Source organism: Chaetura pelagica, unplaced genomic scaffold (assembly GCF_000747805.2).
Source record: "Chaetura pelagica isolate M959 unplaced genomic scaffold, ChaPel_1.0 scaffold199, whole genome shotgun sequence".
In the NCBI taxonomy this organism is placed as follows: domain Eukaryota; kingdom Metazoa; phylum Chordata; class Aves; order Apodiformes; family Apodidae; genus Chaetura; species Chaetura pelagica.
In genome coordinates, this window is record NW_009970714.1 from 2269411 (window position 1) to 2289712 (window position 20302).

At 37.9% G+C, this 20302-nt stretch overlaps 1 protein-coding gene across 1 annotated transcript in view; it reads right to left on the reverse strand.

Moving 5' to 3' along the window:
* The window catches only part of KMT2C (lysine (K)-specific methyltransferase 2C), a 191567-nt gene that overhangs the window by 52349 nt on the left and 118916 nt on the right, over positions 1–20302 (reverse strand). The window contains exons 14-23 of the mRNA XM_010006003.1: positions 20000–20119; positions 17472–17588; positions 13977–14078; positions 13693–13797; positions 12528–12709; positions 11646–11810; positions 10914–11023; positions 5429–5494; positions 3802–4014; positions 193–321 (exon numbers count right to left, since the gene is read on the reverse strand). Coding sequence (XP_010004305.1) covers positions 193–321; positions 3802–4014; positions 5429–5494; positions 10914–11023; positions 11646–11810; positions 12528–12709; positions 13693–13797; positions 13977–14078; positions 17472–17588; positions 20000–20119 — 1309 coding nt within the window. The remainder of the gene's footprint in view (positions 1–192; positions 322–3801; positions 4015–5428; positions 5495–10913; positions 11024–11645; positions 11811–12527; positions 12710–13692; positions 13798–13976; positions 14079–17471; positions 17589–19999; positions 20120–20302) is intronic.

A 20302-nucleotide genomic window follows, 5' to 3' on the forward strand; every position in this document is an offset into this window, starting at 1 on the left:
TGCTGAACAGCAACCTTTGGAAATGCATTCTGATAAAAGGACTAAAAATTGTTTCAAACAGAACAGAGAAAAAAAATCTAAGATCACCAATTAGCAGGAGAATACTTCAGAACTCCATGCTATCTTCTAACATTTGCTTGAAGTGCTAAAACAAACAAGAGACACACAATTGTATAAATTATTATATCCTACCAGGTCTGTATGGTTTTCGCTTCCTTTTTTTAATCCCATCGGCTCCTTCTGCCACTTTGGTATCATCATCCACAGCCTCCCGTTCTGGGCTGGAATCTGATTTTCCATCACAATCCATAAGGTCACCTTCTGCAGAAAAGAGGCAATGGTAACTTTAACTGGAAAAGTAAGTATTTTTTCCAAAATTTCTACATCGGACCGATTTCTGCGGAACTGATGAAGAATGACAGATTTTTCAAAAGGGTGACAGACACACTCTATGAACACTTCTGGGACACCTACCCTATCTACAGACAAAGACCTAGTGTATACATGTTTTTTGCAAGATGATGGCTACACAAAACCAGAGAATAAATGCTATTTTACTCTGAGTGAATCTGATAAAAAAAATTGACACCCCTTTCAGAAGCCTGTGCTATAGCATTTTTTAAGTGTCTGAGCAATTTTCAGTCAAACATCATGGATGATGAATACCATCTAACATGCAAGATACATTACATTTTGTTTACTGTCTTGAGTTTTGTTTGGTAGTGCTATTTTTTATTGAGAAGACTGAAAAACTGCAGCCTCCACTTGAAAGGTAATGTAATGTCACTCAGTTTGGAGGGTTCTTGACTTGAAGCTGTGTGACTGTCTGAAAGCAGGCTGATCAATGCAGAGGAGTTTGACTTATATAGTGGAAAATTCAGCTCATCAGAATTACTCAGCCTTGAAGATGAAGATTGTAATTTTGAGTTTGCATTTATATTATGTAGGAAAGCGGGGTAGAAACAGATGTAAAGTATGATGGCATTAAAAAACCTTTGGTGTTGAAGAAAGAGTGAATTAATTCTGTTTTAGATATCCCCAAAATGTCAGTATAATAATGAAATTAGATGTTCATTTTGTTGTAAAGCTTTTGAAACATGTTAAATACACTCTCACCTCTGAAAAGATACTGGATTTCTGATTCCCTGCTTTGGATTTAGGTGTACAATTTCATATGGTCTAAAACCACATGCTGTTGTAAGAGGGAGAAATACTGTTGGAACAGACATTGCTGGACTCTTTCATACCACTTCTGCTGTGGTAGAACTACAACCCTTGCTCTTCCACAGGCTGGGTCACAGACCAGCCTTTCCCATCGATGAAGACTTTTCTGAGTTCTACCAACAAAGCTGGTGGCTTGGCAAAAGCTGTTCCCAGTGACCACCACAGCCAGTTCCCTCCCCCCCTTCAGAGCACAAATGATAGCAATGTGTCCACTTCTGACAGAAGAGAACTTGCTTGAGCGCCAAGGTGTCCAGCTACACAGAGCAGGGTGCCAAATGCCAAACCCACAGTGGTCCTTCCCACTTACAAAATAGAGCTCTACAAATAGCAGCAGAAGAGCCACATTAAGCCTAACCAAGCTGAAGCTCCCAGAGCAAGCTGAACTTTCAAGTGGACTCTAAAATGTAGAACATCTGATGAATTGTCAAACCTGATGAAAACCTACAGATGAGATGGTAACAAAATTACCATGAGCTCCGTTTTCTCAGATACAGTTTCTTTTCCATCTGGAACTTTGGAGTGAAAGCAAGGGTTATTCCTGTTTGCCTGGAATTACTACACTATGTTGCTCCAATCAAAGCTGTGGCACAGCTCTCCTCATCCTGATGCCCATACAAAAACTTCAGACGTGCAGAGAACAGGCACTGATCCATCTACTGAGAACATGCAGAGCTTCCAGGAAATCCAGCCAATCCACCGTGTACATGCTGTGCTGTTACTGTCACATATATGAATGTGCTCTTAACTCTCAAAAAGGCAACTAAAGGTGATGAGAACTGAAACTACAGTCTGTGGAAGCTTTGGCTCTCCCTTTCATACTCTGCTATTACATTAATATATCTTGTTATCTAGTTGATAAGGGATACCTATGAAAGCCAGCAATCTGATAATGAAGTTAGACAAAGTTGTGTAGAAGACAGGCACATTTGCAAAAGTAAAGATGATTTACCACTGAAAAAGAACATGATAAGTGGTTACTTTTCTATCTTGATGCCTTCAAACCAAAATCAAAAGATTTTTATCAACCCACCTGAGGGACTATATTAAAGTACGAGGTGAAATTTAACAGGCAGTGTAATGCTTGGACAATGTACCAAACCTTAACTAGTTAACTGTTGGAAAGGTTATAGACAAATAAAGGGAAGTTATTATTTAAAAAATACACTTCTAGTCAACAGCAGTCAGTCAAGAACGTGCTAATCAAACAATGACAACAATGCTCATGTCAACAAGCTAACACAGAAACTGCACTGATGGTTAAAATACACAGTTATCTCAAGTACACTCTCTGTATCTAAAAAAAGCTTCTTATGACATTTCATCTGATTAACCATGAGGCAATGTTGCATAAACAGCAAGCACTTTAGATTGGGGTGAGGTGAGGTGCCTGTATTCCTCTGTAACAGACACCTGGACAACTAATTTAGTGAGTTTCACACCTGCTGTTCAAGTAAGCCTTTCCCCAGGCTAAGGTTTAACACCTATTCTACCAACACAGTTATCAGGATGCACAGCAGGACTATGGCAAGGAGGACAGGAGAATGGTATTGCATCACGCTGGCTGCTGCTCCTAGAGTTGAAGAGTGGGGCTGGCTGCTCCTATGTAATTTTCCCACTCTCATCTCTACTTTTAGTCTCTTCTGGCTGGGCCTGCTTGCTCAGCTGCAAGGGAAGCAGATGAGACAAGTACCAGTGGTGCCGCGGTGCATGGATCTTCACTCCATGGCTAGACTTGGGGTGGAAGGAGCTCTCCCAGGGGCTTCTACCACAGCCTAACACTTCATTCCCATACATGCGGATGTATTTGGGTAGGCAAACATTAGCTCAGATCCATTCATCTCTCATCAGTCCACAAAAACATTGTTAAATCTTTCCTGCCCTCACTCCATACTACACAAACTCCCCATACCAGAACCTGAAATCATGCAGTAGGATTCTACCTAGGTGTCATCTACTTGAACTAAGGCAACACCCAGAATTCACTTCCAATCTCAAATTCTGACTAAATTCTACTTTGGAGATGAGGACAAGCAAAATGTTCATTGTGTCTAGGGAAACAAAAGGAAATTATTTTTTTCCTTGGAGCCTCAGGTCAGCCCACCTAATTTCTTTCATAAAAAAATAAATACTCCCAGCAAAGAGCTTTTTACTCTACTTTCCCCTTCTTTTTCAACACCAGCTTTCCAGTCATTCAGATGTTGCTTTGCTGAGACAATGTTACCACTTTCAAACAGTGTTTGTACTAAATTTGAGAGCCTCCAAATGCACTTGTACTCAGGGGTTACACAATATTTCCCACTGGTAATGCAAGGATTTCACAAAAAGGCAACTTGCAGTTCCAGTGTTGCCAGCCTTAGAAAGGTGATTTTCTAGGATGGATGACCCACAAACAGAACAACAAGAAAAATCCCTGAAATGGATAAAAACAAGCCACAACTATTGTCCAAGTAATTTTCATTAAGCATTCTGTACAGAACATGAGAGTACCAGTATAATAAAAACTCCCCAGGATATCTCCAATATACACATGTACTGCAACACTCCAAGATACAAGACATGCCAAAAGTAGACTGCTACCTCTACTGTCATCCATCTCCCCATCTCTTGAGTGCTCTGACTGGGCATCTGGGGGTGTCTGAAGCACAGCCACACTGTTCTGATTTATAATCTTCAGTTTAAGCTTTGGTTTCGTCCGTTTTCTTCTTGGTACTGTAACAGTTAGGCTCTGTAACTGAGACATGCCGGATTCTGTCAAGCAGACTCCATCCTGGGTGTATGTCTTTGGTGGGTCTATAAAAGTTAAATGAATCATAACAGCAATATAAAACTCTTTAATTTACAAGTCTTAGATGCTTAGGAATAGCACTTTTAAGAGTTAATAATCCGCATGTATGGAGCTGATTCATGAGTGAGGAACTTGGTATAAATAAAACAGAGATATCTGATACTGTCTAACATGTTACAGATACAGCTTTATAATTTAGGGACTGATGTCAAATCCAGCAACAATCCATTCTATTGCTACAAAAACAACTTACATCAAGGACTCATTTGAAAGAGTGATTTGATCACAGAAACTGGCGCCCTCCAGGGTATTTCTGTACCATTGGCACTCACAGGAATCTGTGCAAGTCTTAGTTTGGTTCCTTGTTGCCTACCAGCCAAGGACCTCACACAGCCCTCAGCACTGTACCATCATCTTATTAACGACTTTAAGCCTCCCAGAACTTTTGGTAACTCAGGCAAGTTATCAACCCTATTTTGTAGGCAGACAAAAAACAAGTTACACCAAGTGAGCTGCTCAAGAGCAAATTGGAAATCATGGGGACAACCCATCTCCCAAGATCTGCACGACTGCTTCTTCCTCAAGCTGCTACATATAAACTCTGCCATTCCTTAATTCACCATGTAGAACAGTGTTGTCACCTGTGCTGGGGCCCTGCAAGTTGAAGTTTGGGATTTTTCCGGGAATTACCAAATAATTAAGAGGCTAAAATGATGCTTCTGCTCTTACGAGCCAATTAAATTATTTGATAACAGTTTTGAAAACGAACATCAAAGCATTTGTTCCTTTCAGCCAAAACCATTTTATGTTACAGCTCACCCCTCAAAACACAGCTGGTTTTGAACACAATTATTCCTAGATGACTGTTTTCTTATATAGAACTAAAAAAGGGTGCTTGCTTTAAAAAAATCACGTATTCTTTTTCAGGTTGAAGATTTGAGGGGAGAATCTTCTCTCAGAACTATAATTGTGTGGTACCAAATCAAAAAAATTCTGACATGATGGAAGCTGTTTGTACTATCATTATAATAAGTGGCTTGTGAGCAGGCTTGTCAAGAGTAGAAATTCCTAGCACACATCAGACAAATAATAAAACTTGTGTCTTCCTACAATTTGAGCCTGTACACATGATTGACTCAGCCCCACTTTGTTAACACCGATAATATTAGGGTAAGCAACTAAGTCTGCAGGATCAAAGCATAATTTAAAGTAATTATCTTAGTGCAGGAATGGCAGGCAAAAGAAGAAGGAAGAGAGAATGAGAGGAAAAAAAAAAAGAAAGAAATGCATGCTGTGGTAACTGAGGGATAGTTAATGCTGTGTGTTATAAAATCATAGAAAAGGGAATTTTTGTCTCATGTAAAAATATACCCTTCAAATGTACTAAATGATCAAAGATTAAGCATTTACATTCTTTACCTAGTTCTTTTGATTTTGAAATAATCTGAGCTCCAACTGATGAATCACAACAGTCCAAAGAAGGCACTGAAAAATATAAGGAAAATAATTTCAACTTTTAAAAATGGTGACTTGATTGAAACTGAAACTAGCAATTAAGTTTCCTTCAAGCATCTCTGTTAAAATCCCTAATTTATGGTACTGGCAACATTCACTAGCACCTTTAAAATAAGGTGCTTTTCAGTGCCACAGAAGATGTGACTAGAAGACGGCCTGATACAAAGTTCTGAAGTTCTCCAACTTTCTAGAGCCAAGAATGGCTTTGGAACAGCACTGAACTTGATGGTAAATGATCTCTTTTTACTAGACCAAGGGCAAATGAATACACTGCATCTACTGGATCGGAAAGTAACATCTACACTAGTCATGAAATCCTGGTTTTGCTGACCTAGGTTAGAAAAATGGGAGGGCTTTGTGAACTGGGTATCGACTGGTGTTGCATTCCCCAAGGAGGGGCAGGCACACTGAGACAGCTTTCCATGCAAGACTCCAGCTGTGTCTGTGCTCCCAGTCCTCTTACACAACATGTATGAGAAACAAAATAAGGCTGATATATCTCAGACCAGGTGATATGTGACTTGTTCAAGTTAGATAGGGTAATTCTTCTTCAAGGTAAGAGTACTGATAAATGCAACAGCAGAAACTCAAGAACTACAGCTTGTGTGCTTCAGGGAGGCACCGGAACGAATAATGACCAAAATGTCCTACAACAACAGGCTACTGTTGTTGTGGGTTGAAATGCTCTTCCCATCTGCCTTAATTACAATAACTGTAATCACACTTCCTAACCTCTGATGTGCAGACTAGACTTTTAGTATTGACAGAGATTATGTAGACAGCATCAGTAAAGTGAAAATTAGAAGCTTCTATCTTGCAAACACTCAGAACTAGAATCAGAAAACCTGTTAGTTTGGCATGGTTAGCATTACCATCTTTTTCTTTTTTTTTGCCTAGAAAACTTTTCTATGCTGAACATAAGACTCAGACAAACATCTGGAGTGTTTACTTTGCACCTGCCACACAAAATGAGCCCACTGGGACAAAGCACATGTGAGAGATTCAGTGTTTCTCAGACGTGTCAGAGCACTGCATGTGTGCTGCTGCTGCCCATCTCACACACAATGTGGGAGTCAGGGGCAAGACTAAGAAAAGCACCAAAGCTTCCAAGTAACAATTAAATTATTTGCTAAATACAATAATAAATATGAAAACCTACAGGGTGCTTTCTAAGCATATAAAAAAAACTAAGGAAAGTGAAAGTCTGTCTTCAAAAACCACAGTGCTTTAAATGTTTTATGTAAGGTGTATACAGAATATATGATATAACCTACAGAAACCAAATATTCTATGCAATTAGTAAATGAAAGCAGTAAATGAAAGCGAGAATTACTGAAAAACTCATACTCAGATGTGGATGGAAAAGTCAAGGAAAAAAATAAATTGAAAATGAGATTTTGAAAGAGACACTGAGCTGCAGGGAAACAAAAAACATACGGGACACGCTGTAGGATTGAAGATGCTCAAAGTACAGAACTGAAGCAATAAAAAGGCAGATTGTAAGAAATACCTGAAGTGAAATAAGATGTCATCTGTTCATTTAATTGGTTATAATTTACAAGATGTTTTAGGACAGAGATGGCAATTATTGAATCTAAGGTAAATAAAAAATTCAGAAAGATAGCTGTGAATGTGGATTTGAAAGCCTTCTCTAAAAGCCAAACAACAGAGAGTGTTCTTCTGGTCCCTGTAAGATTTGCCACGGAGTTGAAATAGTCAAATAAACAAGCTGATACTGACAGAGGTGAGGCCTTCAGAGACCAACTCACAAAAGCTGCACAAACAAACAGTGTTTGAAGACAGTATCAAACAAACTTCCAGAAAATGAGCTAATCAGACTGCAGATGAGGGATTAAAATCAACAAAATGGGTAACAGAGAAACACAATACCATTAGAGAGACTGTTCAAGGGAAAAAAAAAATTAAAAATGAATGAAAATGTGCTTTCTGAGGCACTTAGCTTAAGTTTAACCAAAAGTATTAGTTATTTGCAAGAGTTTAAACATGTTGAATATTGTACAGCATTTAGTAGCTTCAGATGAAAACAAATAATGGCACAGAATACAATACAATGAGAACAATCACAGTTTGAAAATAAAGGGATCTGCCATTTGTAAGGCTGTAATAGAACAGAACAATTCTAGGACAAAATGACATCAATGTAAGAGACAGAGCAAAATGGTTGATGCAGAAACACAACCCTAACAGAGCACTGCAGGATGCCTGCAGAACAGTGCCTGACACAGGGATTTCTCTGTAAATACAGTAACTTAAAAGAAAATTAGAGGTGACATCATAAATGTGCCAAAAAATATAAACATACAAAAGATAAAAATTTAACTTGGACCATATATGTTGCTTTTGTATGCTGTATTTGTAAAGTACACAGAATTAAGTTTCAGAATGAAGAAAAATGTAATTCAGCTTCAGAAAAATGGTACAAAAGAGGCTCCGAACCATATAATGTGTGTATCACAGGCAGTATTGAGAACCTCCTCACTCTGGGCATGTTTACTCAAGCTGCAGAAGGAATACATGCCCACAGCCAGCTACCAGAAACTGTTACCAGATCAGTTCTAACTAGCTGAAGAAAAACCAGGCAGAGCTGGTTCCTTTGTCTTTTGCGGAGAAAGAAGAACACCACCAAGTGAGGAGGAAGCTGGAGTATGTGGATGGAGAGAGCAGGGGAGTATGTGAGGAAGGGATGAAATTTGCAAATGAGGTATATGACATACAAGGGCAAATGATAGAAAGGAAGAAGTGATGGGTTGATGGTCAAGAATTGCTTGTCTAGGAGTGGATGTAGATGGGAGATGCACATACCTCTCTTGAATATCCAGGAATTAGAGCACAGAGGAAAAGCTGCTGCTACCTACAGCAGCTGCTAGTACCCAGTCATGGTAATATTCAAGCAATCTAAATTAGAAAAGAATTCTACAAGGCACAGCAATATGCTGGAGGATGTATGTTATAACTTGAGACCATACTAAAAGGAACTCAATCAGAGATCACTTATTTCAAAAGAATCTAGTAATTAAGGTTTATGGTATACTACTTTGGAGCAAATCTTGCCACAATCTGGCTTTTGATACTTATGCATGTTGAAGAAGAAAAAAAAAAATAAAATCTTTAATTTAGGTTTCCTGAAAATGTCTTTGTAAGATTATCAGATTCTTAAGATGAGGTGGGGAAGAGATCTTACAAGTTTAAGTGTTTCTATTTTCTGAAGCAAGAAAAATGGAGGCTCCTTCTCAATACCTACAGGCTCCAAGTATTTACTCTTCACCAACAGTAAATCTGCAATGTACTGGTAATTTATGAGGTTAAGGGTCTCTTCCTTCTTCTAAAGAATAGTTAAAAATTTTTTAATATCCTCTCTGATACATCAAATGGAAAGAGCAAGAACCATCCCAGTAAGAAACCCACAATATGATACATTTTAAAAGCTTTCTACCATTAACTAACATTTGTTCCCCTGAGTTTATCAAATGCTAATTGTTCTCACCTGGAAACAAAAAAAAAATTATAGAAAATTTTCAAAGGAGTTGTAAAAGAATTAATGAAAGACTGAAACATTTCAGTATACAAGTACATGCAAGTATTTCTATGACCATGCATCAAACGACATATTCAGACATGCAACTGTGCAAATGTACACATGTTAAAGAGGTACTATATATACTGAGTCAATACATGGAAGAATAAGCAGAGAAACTTGTCTCAAAAAAAAAAAGTGAAAAAAATCTGCAAAGAAAGCTTGGAAGCTCCTTAACAGGTCTTGTGGGTCTGGTTCCTATTCCCCAGAAGACAAACCTATGCAGCACAACTTCATGAAGGAAGGACTAACTCAGGGGTAAGTTTATGCCTGGAAGTGAAACATCTCTGACACCATCCTGTGAAGTTTTTCTGTCTCACGTATTTTGGGCTTTAATCATCTCTAAGAGGTAGCTCTGACAGCTCAGAAGTGAAAGGAAGAGGCAGTATTTCTTAGTTGGACCTTTTAAAGTGCTCAAATCTTAATATCAAAATAAACAAAAAACTGTGTTATATAAGCAAGGTTCTTGTTTTTCTCACTCACAAAACCTCCTTCCTTTTGGATTTGTGAAAGCAAATCTCAAAAACGAAGTGACTTGTGAAAATACATAAGCATCAGTCATTTTACTTCTATTAGTGATAAAACTGGGATGCGTGGAAGTGTTCCACAACCGTGTGTAGTTGACAAGGTAGTATATAAATGTCCAAGGTCATGTCAGTAAGTTACAATTACTGCCATACCACTATGAGGACATGTCAGTGTAAGGGGACATGATATCCTCCATTGAACTTTTTTTGGCAGACCACTTGAACACATGCCTCATGATACCTTCAATCTTGATCAGGAAAGCTGACATCTTGCTGACACCATCATGGTGGATACAAGTATTTCTTGAAACATTTGTTTAGTTCTTTGCACCTTCCTCCTACCACACTCTCATGATACCCTCAATAAAGGGTTAATATGAACACTGTAATGTGGTATTAGGCTAAAAATGGGTATAGGTGTCAATGCTTGGTTAAAGTAGCAGCCTGAAGCAGAAAATCGCATGAGCTGACATGCAGAGAACACAGACCTGGGATGCCACCCTTGTAGTAAGGCCATCAACCATGTAATAGGTCAAAATGCTGACAGGCCACTCACAGTAACAGCAACCAGTTCCATCCCACACAAAGAGATGCTGTTGCTGTGCTTAAAGAGAGAACTCTAGCTCAGCTCCTGAAGTATCACTGCTACAGAACTGTGTCATCCAGGCTAATGAGGAAGCTGATTGTTCATATTCACTGGTAATGTGTGTGGAGAAGAGCACAGTTCTTCAGAAAGAACTATACCTTTTTACAAAAAAGTGGCAACTCCCAAGCAGGAAAGTACAGTGAATTCTTTCAAAGACCACAGCTGGGGGCGGGGAGAAGCACTGGTCTTAAACACTGGAAGAGCTGAGGGAGTGGCAAAAACATAAGAGAAAAGGGGAAAAATGCTTATATGGACTGTTTACAGCTACTGCTGCTTCAGACAGGCTCCAAGTATTGAAATATACAAAGTTTTTTTGCTTGGAATTGGTTTTCAGATTCTCCTGCAGAACTGGGCTTTCTTCCTTCCACTTGACAAAGTAAGAAGCCTTTTACCTTTTCAATGCCAAATGCTTTTAGTAATTTCCCCAAATTATCTTCAATACATCTATCCACAATTCCCCCTGCCTTGCAACCAATCACTAGAAGGCCCTTCTAATAAATACCAAAAAAATCTTGCTTCTGCCATGAGCCAAATCTCCACCTGAGGAAAGAACCATCACACATTCCCAAACCTACTTATTGCAGTGTGCAATCCTGCCATTGGTTTCAATCATCTTCTTACCGTTTGTTGGTGGTATGTATGGCCTACAAATGGTACAGTCAAAACCCATATCAGCTATGTTTTCCACTTCCTCCTCTGTGTTTAAGTTCTGACAGATTGCATGCATCCATCTAGAAATTAAGTGGGGGAAAAAATACAATTTAAAGGAAATATGTGGTGTTTTAGGAGACCCAAATATCAGTATATGGTCCAAGTAAACGTGAAATACTTGTTTAGTTTAAATTATTTTAGGGAGAAATGATGAATCAGGTTCTCTGCATACAGCATTCCCCTACAGTGGTGTGTGTTAAATACTGTATAACAGTATCATATCACCTATTTCCCTTCACAGGAAGGAAATCTCTACAAAACAATGTCCCGGAAGCAAATATGTCTTAATATTGTAATTTTCTCCCTGTAATGCAATCATTTTAACTACTTACTTCAGACAATGTAATTTAGATATAGCCTCACAAAAACAGTCTTGTAAAGTAAATTCGTTTTATTTTTTTTCAGGGGGGGAAAATGAGGCACAGAGTGATTAAATAATTTTATAGTTATATAGTTAAGTTATACAGTTAAGTCTGTGGTACAACTAAGAATGAACTAGTAAGAGACTTCTGAGACTCAATCCAGCGCTCTTTACCACAAGACCATTTCCTTCATCTTTATGCTTTTGCATTTGGGGAGGGGGGGTGAAATGAAAATAAGCCTTAAAACAGGAAAAACCTGGAAAAGATCAGAAATCCTTACCGATCACACTGTCTGCACTGAATTATAAGCTCTTCATCCCTGTAGGTGCGGTAGCAGATGGGGCAGGCAGACAAGCTCGCGCAGGGAGCACACTGCGTGTAATTATTTTGCCATTCACATCTTAGGCCTGGAGAAGTTGCTCCACAGTGTCTGCACCAAACACACCTGCAGAACAGACAGAACAACCCTATTACTCTCAGTTCACAGGAAGATTGTTTTGTGGCTTTAAACCCCTTCTACTTAGAACTGGGTGAGCTATTATGTTCTAGATCACTCGTGATTGTGAATCATTTCAGGTCAAGCAATATTTTAATGGAGTAAGAATGGTATTATTTAGATTTTTTTAACATTACCAACGTTTTAAATACTTTTTAAAGAAAGTTTCTAAGTAAGAATTGCCTTCTGTCTGCAAAACAAGCTCAACAGGTCAAAGGAGTTCCTGCTTCCAGTTGCCATTCGCTTTGAGATAAGGAGATTTAACCATGTGAGAGGTCTATTCTGTTTCCTTCACACAAATGGTTTTCAGAGGGGTTTATTTTTACAACAGTTTGGTGAAGCATTAATTCATTTTTCCAGCTGAACATTGGAATGAACGTAAATTGGATTTTTTTATTTGGCTAAGGGTTCCAAAAGAAAAATTCTGCCAATCTCTACCTACTTGGTTTTTGACAAGAAGAAACAGTTTTAAGGGGAGACAGTAGTTTCCCTACTAAATTGACAACCAAATGCAACAATTCAAAAGTGTTTTTTTGCCTTTGTATAATATGCCTGACAAATACAATCAAAACACGATTACAGTTCAATTGACATTGCAAATATGAACGGACAAAAGATACAAAAGAGGCCAGCAGTCACTGTTTTTGAACCCAGAACTAAACCCACCATTTGCACTTCCATCCTCCCTTTGGAACCGTCTGCAGGGGGGGATCTAAGCAGTAGGTGTGGTAGCTGATGTCGCAGTCATCGCAGAGGAGCAGCCTGCCCGGATCTGTTGCTTTCCCACAGGCTTCACACACTGTGCACTCCAGGCACCTCCAGCCTTTGCTAAGCACCACTTTAGTAATCTGCAAAACAGCAAGGTGAAAATTATTTGAAAACTGCTCTATGAAGTGCCATTGATAAGCTAGCATAACAGAGATTTTATACTCTACTGGATCTACATGTAGGACAGTGCACTCCTACTGGTCCTGCAGGGATGAAGCAGAGCACACAGATGCTTTTTTTCAACTGTGTAGTAAAGCCAGGATCCAGGTCACTACAAATCCTGTATCTTTCCTAAATTATCTGTGATAACCAGTGCTGTGGTTTTAGTCATCTGAAGCAAACAACTCATTTATTGTCATTAAAATATAATGTAAGAATAGTACATAAATACAAGGCCAAATTATAGTTGCATGAAATACCCATATGGAATTTTGTAAAGTACATTTAAAATAAAGTTTTGTGACATGTTAAAAAAAAAATCCTACTTTTACAAAAATGTACTTCTGTCATAAACAATAAAGTGTGCATAGTGTATATATTGCAGTAAATAGCTTATTATGTGCTTGCTAAGTCACCTCATACCATTCAAATTTAATTTTCACACATTCTCTCCTAGACTAATGAATGTAAAATGTATTAATTAACCACTCCAACTGCTGTCAATTCTGACAGCCAGCAGATAAATTGAATCAACAAAACCTTATGCCCCTAGTAAATGAAGATGCCGTATAATTTTTTGCTTTGTTTTTCATCCTGTCTGTATTTAGGTTTTAAGCTTGTATCTCAAATTGTTATTTTAACCAACTTCTGGATAATCAATGCTATTTATGGTTGCAAAGTTACAAAAAGGTTAATTTCTCTTGAGGTAATGCATACTGCAGAATGACATTTAATTAAAATCATTCACAAGTTGCATACAAATAATGGTCACATTAGCTGACGAGTATCTAACAAGTTAATGACTTCCCTAATTACCACAAAACCAAAGGTAGCATAGTGCTATTAAAGTACAATATTAAAACAGTGAAATCAAGTAATTTTTTTAATGTAGAAAAGCACTCACCTTAATACTGACACAGTATGGATGGTAACACTGACCACATTGAGAACAGGCAAGCAATCTGCCCTCAGCACCTTGGCCAAAACTCCCACAAACCACACACATGTCCTGAAATGATAGAGAAGAGCAGATTTTAAACACACACCAGACACTTAAATTCTGAAAACACAGGACTGTACATTCCAAGTAGCTTGCTGTATAATTTAACCCCTAACAAGGACATTAATTTATTTTTTTCTCATTAAAATGAGAGAAGAAAATGAAAATACATTAGCTATTATTCTAACCTGATGGAGAGTGAACTTGTCACTGTTAGAGAAGAGGACAACTGTGTTATGCATTGAATTTTCTTCCTCATCTTTGTTAGACGAAATATCCATAGTTGTGACCTATTAAAAAAACACAAAACAGAAGTAGTAAGCATGTCACATTTTCTAAGACATAAGTCAAGATGAAATTTACTCTCTAAATACATTAACTTTTTAACAGTACTGGAGAATACAAGCTTTGCAAATATTTATTCATACAGTATGAACTTGGATTAAGTTACCTTCATCAGAAATAACTATAGTAATTAGCATTTTCACATCAGTAAAAGCATCATCACCATTTCACTTTTACAGACACTATCCTCCTCTCTTTTGATCACCTTTACACACTACCCCACTGCACTTTAAAATGGAAATGGAAGGGAAGAGGTAGTCTAAGAAACAAGTAAGCAAACCACCATGACTGTGACCAGTCTGCTCTGTTCCCTACAAATAAAGACTGAAATTCTTCTCATTGAAAGTTAATTGCAGTGACATACTTTTGAGTATTAATTCTAAGAGCAATTGCAGACATGTAATTTGTCCCATATTGCCTAAAATGTGGTTTAACTCATGATTCCACATATGCTAAATGAATGAACAAGATTTCTAAAGCTACAAGAGTTAAGATATTCTCCACAAGCAGTTTCTTTATGAAGCTTATCTATCTTGCCCATAAAAACTTGTATTGAACTTAAAATAGCAATTTTGATCTCAATCCATAAGTCCGTACTCCTGAGAGTTATTCTTGATCAAGAGATTGACCTGCCCTTTATTAATTCAATGTACACATGGACATATAACTTCTCAGGAAAGAAAACAAGAAAAGACAACTTCAGCTGTGTTGTGACTTTCAGGCAAATTTCACTATGCATAATTTGCTATCCATGAATCTAAACTAACAGGCCTAATTGTTTACTCTCTGAACCTGTAGCCATCATGGAAGCTTGGAAGATAAAAGAACACAGCTCTATGTAAAAGAACTGCATGACACAGAAACATAACTTTTAGCAGCTGTTCTAATTTGATCAATGTGGATTATTTTAAATACACTTTAAGTCCTACACAGATAGTTTTGTTTCAATAATAATACAAATATTTTACAAATCCAAACATCACCCTAGAGACATATGTAAATATCATTACAACAGCTACAGGAATCTTGCTGATACACTGTTGCTGAAAATCAGCATTTACTGAAAAACAGCCAAAAAGGGGATATATTGTTAATGGGTTTTAATTACTGTATGGTTGAGAGCACTGCAGCTGTAACTAACTAATTAACGAACAAACACCCAAAATGTCTCTTGATACATTCAAGGGGAATTTTTCCCTTGCATATTCTTCCATGGTGTCATTGGAATTGCTTGAACATACAAATGTGAAGGACTGAATCACTGCAATTTTGATGTTTGCTTAACGCCAGCCGTGACCTAGCTTCAGATAAACAGTAGACACTTTCTCTCCCATTCCCAAGGTATATCCAAGGTATTTCCAGACTTTTGTAGTTGCTCACTGGTCATGATCCTGTGCTGAGTAAGAATCAGCTTGTACAAAGCGGCTGATACCAGAAAAAACTTCTTTACTGTGAGAGTGACAGAGCCCTGGGACAGGCTGCCCAGAGAGGTTGTGGAGTCTCCTTCGCTGGAGACATTCAAACCCGCCTGGACACGTAACTGTGTGATGTGCTCTGGATGATCCTGCTCTGGCAGGGGGGTTGGACTGGGTGATCTTTCGAGGTCCCTTCCAACCCCCAAGATTCTGTGGTTTTGTGAAAAGGCTGGTCTCTTGGTATTGCTGCCTTCATCTGCTCTATCACACAACAGCCACACCTCTGCTCTATAACTCTGAGGCTGACATTTACTTTGCGAGTCAAAAAATTATGTTTTTATAGAAAACTGTGGAGAGTAATGTCCATTTTTATTTATAGCAGTTTACCTAACTCAGTACCCTGTGTTGAGTTACAAAAATTTGTGAGAGTTTGTTATATAAAATGCAGCTTTCTCTGTGCTTTGTAATACAGAACAGTTTGGGTTGGAGGGGATCTTTAAAGGCCATCTAATCCAAGCCCCCTGCAGAAAGCAGGGACATCTTCATCTAGATCAGGTTGCTCAGAGACTCATCCAACCTGACCTGGAATCTTTCCAGGGATGGGGCTTCTACCATGTCTCTGGGCAACCTGTGTCAGTGTTTCACCACCTTAATTGTAAAAAATTTCTTCTGTAGCTCTTGTCTCAGTCTACCCTTTTTTAGTTTAAAATCATTACTCCTTGTCCTGTCACTACAGGTCCTAGTAGAAAGTCTGTCTCCAGTGGTCCTTAAAACAAGGTAAACTGACATTGAACTAAAGGAATGGTCAATGGAATTGACATGAAACACAAAATGAAGAGCAACAGCACTAGTGGAAACCTGATAGGAGATGTCTGCTAACAGGCCATAGTGTTCAACACATTTGTGTGCAGTCTGAAAAATCAAGCAAGGAGCAAGGTGACAAAGGTTGCCAACAGTATCAGGATACAGTAACAAAAAACCAAAAGACAACTGCGAAGAACAGCACAAGAACTTCACAAAGCTGAGTGCTGGGCTATAAAAAGGCCGTTTTAAGACTGCAAAGTAAAAAAATGAACATGACAAAAACAACTGACAAGGATGATAAGAAATATGGAATAGCTTCCACTCAAGAAACTACCCAAAATACTGGGATTTTCCAGGCTAGCAAGAAAAGAGTGGAAGGAAAAAGAGGAGAAATGATGGAGATCTAGGGAAAATGAGTGGCATGGATGGAGGGGGTGAACAGAAAACAACTCTCCATTGCCTCTTCTGTAATAGCACTAAGAAGCAAGCAATGTAAACAGCAGGCAGCAGTTTAAAACAACAGGCTGATGAGCTGGTAGAACTTAAAAAAAGATTAACATGGTTTCCAGAAGTTTTTAAAAGTGAATAGACAAAACCATGAAAGAAAGCCCCAACACAGGCTGCCCAAGACAAAGACACCACCTGCTGTTCAACAAGCCCCCAAGCCACAAACTGTTTAAGCATCTCCTTTTCTGGGCCTCTTCTGTTTCTGCACTCTTCCCTCAGCACTCAGTCTTCTTTGCCTGAGTAGAACCAGGTTTGGTCTGATCTGCTACGGCTGCTGTTACATTTGTATTGTTTTCCCCTTTGTGCTGTTCCAGTGAGTCCTGCCTTTACCCAGCCTGTTTTCCACCACAGGAAACGGAAGGAGTACCCTACGGCTCCCAACAGTTGTCCCTTTAAAGTGGCAAGAGCAGCATAAAATTGCTTCAGGTCCATTAAACTACAGTGCTCTAGTTCTTCATCACAAACACTTAATAATAACCAGGCTTTATCAAATATCTCTGCTTTTTTTTTTGTTCTTTGGTTTTATATAGCATATTAATACAAAAATTACAGCCGAATAAAATTATGTTACGTTATCAGATTACAACATAGCTTAAAAATAAATATTCTTACCCCTGGAATGACTACAGTCCCAACTCCATTCTTCAGTTTTGATCTACCTCTGCCACCTCTTCCTGAAAGACCTGCACCACGTGGCCTCCGCTTCCCTGGGAATCCTGATCCACGACCCTATTCAATACAAGATCATAATTTAAGTGCAACCTGAAGTTCTTTTGTTATATGGGATTGAAACTTGTTCAATGCATCTAAGGAAAAACATAAGTAAAAAACCACCCTACGATTTCAAGTGAATACGAGGTCATACTCACTAAGTCACTGCATAAATCGTTGCAAAATACCTTTAATTACTTACATGACATAATAGCATCACCTTTATCACCTGCTGAGAAAGCAGCCAAACCCAGAAACTCATTTTCTGCTCAGAAATAACTGGAAATATGGAGATGTTTGTTTTGGGTTGTTGGGGTTTTTTTCCACAATAGAAAATTATCCAAAATTAATATCCTCTATTCTTTGAGTAATTTATCTTGTCTTTAAACAGTCAGCACAGTCATGGGACTTATGAACAAGGTCTCGCCACTTGATTACCTGCACTCATATATGCTTTTATTATGCTACGAATAATCAAGCAAACACTGGAATTTATTAGGACTCAGTTCTGTTCCCAAAGTTAAGCATGAGCTGGCTCCACTAAACTACCTTAATTCAGCAGATACAGAGAGAGCTTTTTATATTAATTATATCAATTACACTCAGGTCAACACTTCCTTTATCATCATGTTTTTCTTACAAAACCTCCACTTAATTTTGGAGAGCTTCTTTTTTGCCTTTTCTTTTTTTAAATGCAGACATACAGTTGCAGTGTTGTGTGCTCTGGAGCATTCAAAGTACGCTGAACTACAATTAACTGTGGAAAAGTAAGTATGTTTTTACTAATAATTACCTGATATTAATACTGTTATTTAATTTCTTTTTTTAATTTCAAAATGAACCAAACACACAGAGGATACTTAATCCTCTTTAATAATTTTCCAGAGAGAAAAAGAACATATTGACAATGTCAATACTGGCTGGTAGGTCAGACACCTTTGCAAAATGGTTCAGAGTTTCTGATCTCTATAAATTACAATAATTATGGCATGGTCTCACATAAGTACCTTTCCTACTACAAATTAAACAATGAGACTTTTTATTGCATTTCAAATTTGTGAATAATCCCATCTCCTAATACAGCCCGACTACATCCACACAGTATCTAGATACAAGGTTGGTATCCAAACGTTTGCTGGAAACTACTTTTAATACTAAGACAAAATATTTATTGAATAAAAGAACACTGATGGAACCACAAAGCTCCTTGGGGACAGTGTCACCAGTGCCAGAGACAGGAGTTCCCTGGATGGAAAGCTGCCCTGTGGACTCAATATTACCACCAGTATTTTCCAAATATACCAACTCCTGTTTCAAAGAAGATACAGAAGTGAATGGTCATAATTAAAGGGAGAATCAATGCATCCCTATGTTAAAATGTTATTAACAACCTTACATTAATGGAAAGAGAAATCAAACTGACTTGGTTTTACACAAAGAGGTAATGCAATACTATTTTAGGAAGTGAAAGGAAGGATGCTACTGATGGCTGAAGTATTTATATGTACTAAGGTGAAACAAAAAATATTGCCCTTACATTTATCTGGAGTTAATACATTTGCACACACAGGACATACAAGCGTAATTATTTTATTTTTTTAAAAAAAGATAAAAACTCTTCTGGCATCTTCCTTGTTTCCTCTGTTTCAGACCAGGTATCAGTATTGTTATTTTCACACAACTAGTAACAGGAGTAAGCACGTAAGTTTTACCAATGTTAATGCTGAATATTAAGCTGAAAATTAACGCTTGAAGCAGCAAAAGTTAAGCTAATGTCAAATTAAAATAAAATCAGCATGACAGTTAAAGTAAGATGAAAACTAACCATTGAGAAGCTACAGCTATTTGTCAGAATTTTGTCACATAGCTTTCTTGCCTTTTTCAAAAAATAATAATTCTACTTAGTATCTTCAGTTATTTTTGATGGTAATTGTCACTGTGGATACAAGCTTTGGTCAGTCCAATCAGGTAGAAAAACTGTTATTTATTCCCCCATAAGCTAAAAACAATGTCACTTTGAATCCACTCTGCAAGATTTCTCCACAGCAACAAATTCAAGCCACCCTTCAGGTCTCTGCTCCTCTCCATGCCTGGCTTACCTCACTGCCAGTCTTAAGGACATTTTTCTTCTTAGGTAATTTATTTTGACAGCTATATAAAGCCAACCACAAAAAGCAAAGTTCTCAACATAAAAAAAATAAATAGGTAATACAAGCTATTCTTTCCCACTGAAAAGCAGGGCAATGCCACCCTACTCTGGAAAGCATCCGTTTTTTAACGTGAAAGCTCCAGAGTGAAAGTAATTTTTAAAGGCCTTAAACAGTAATAGAATTTAAAACTAATTCAGTCATGAGATGCAGAATTTCATCACTAGTCTATACAGCAGAAAGATAGCAATGGATACATGAAAATAAATTCAAATTATTTACCACTTTGATGCTCCAAATGGCACTGCCAGGAAGCTGTCTGGATTTAAAAATGTCCCGACCTTCTGAAATGTCTGGGGACCAGGAAGGTGGGCTGACTGTATTATTGGTACTCCAAGCCCCCTAGGATATGGTAGGTGAGAAAATAGATGTATAAAACTTTGCAACATAAAAAAAGAAGGAAAAAAAAAAGTAAAAGAAAAGAAGCAAGCAACAACAAAACAAAACAAAAGCAAATCTGAAAAGCAAAAAGCACATGCAGGCATAGGCAGTTCTATGTTAACTTAAGTAGTCCATTAGTTCACT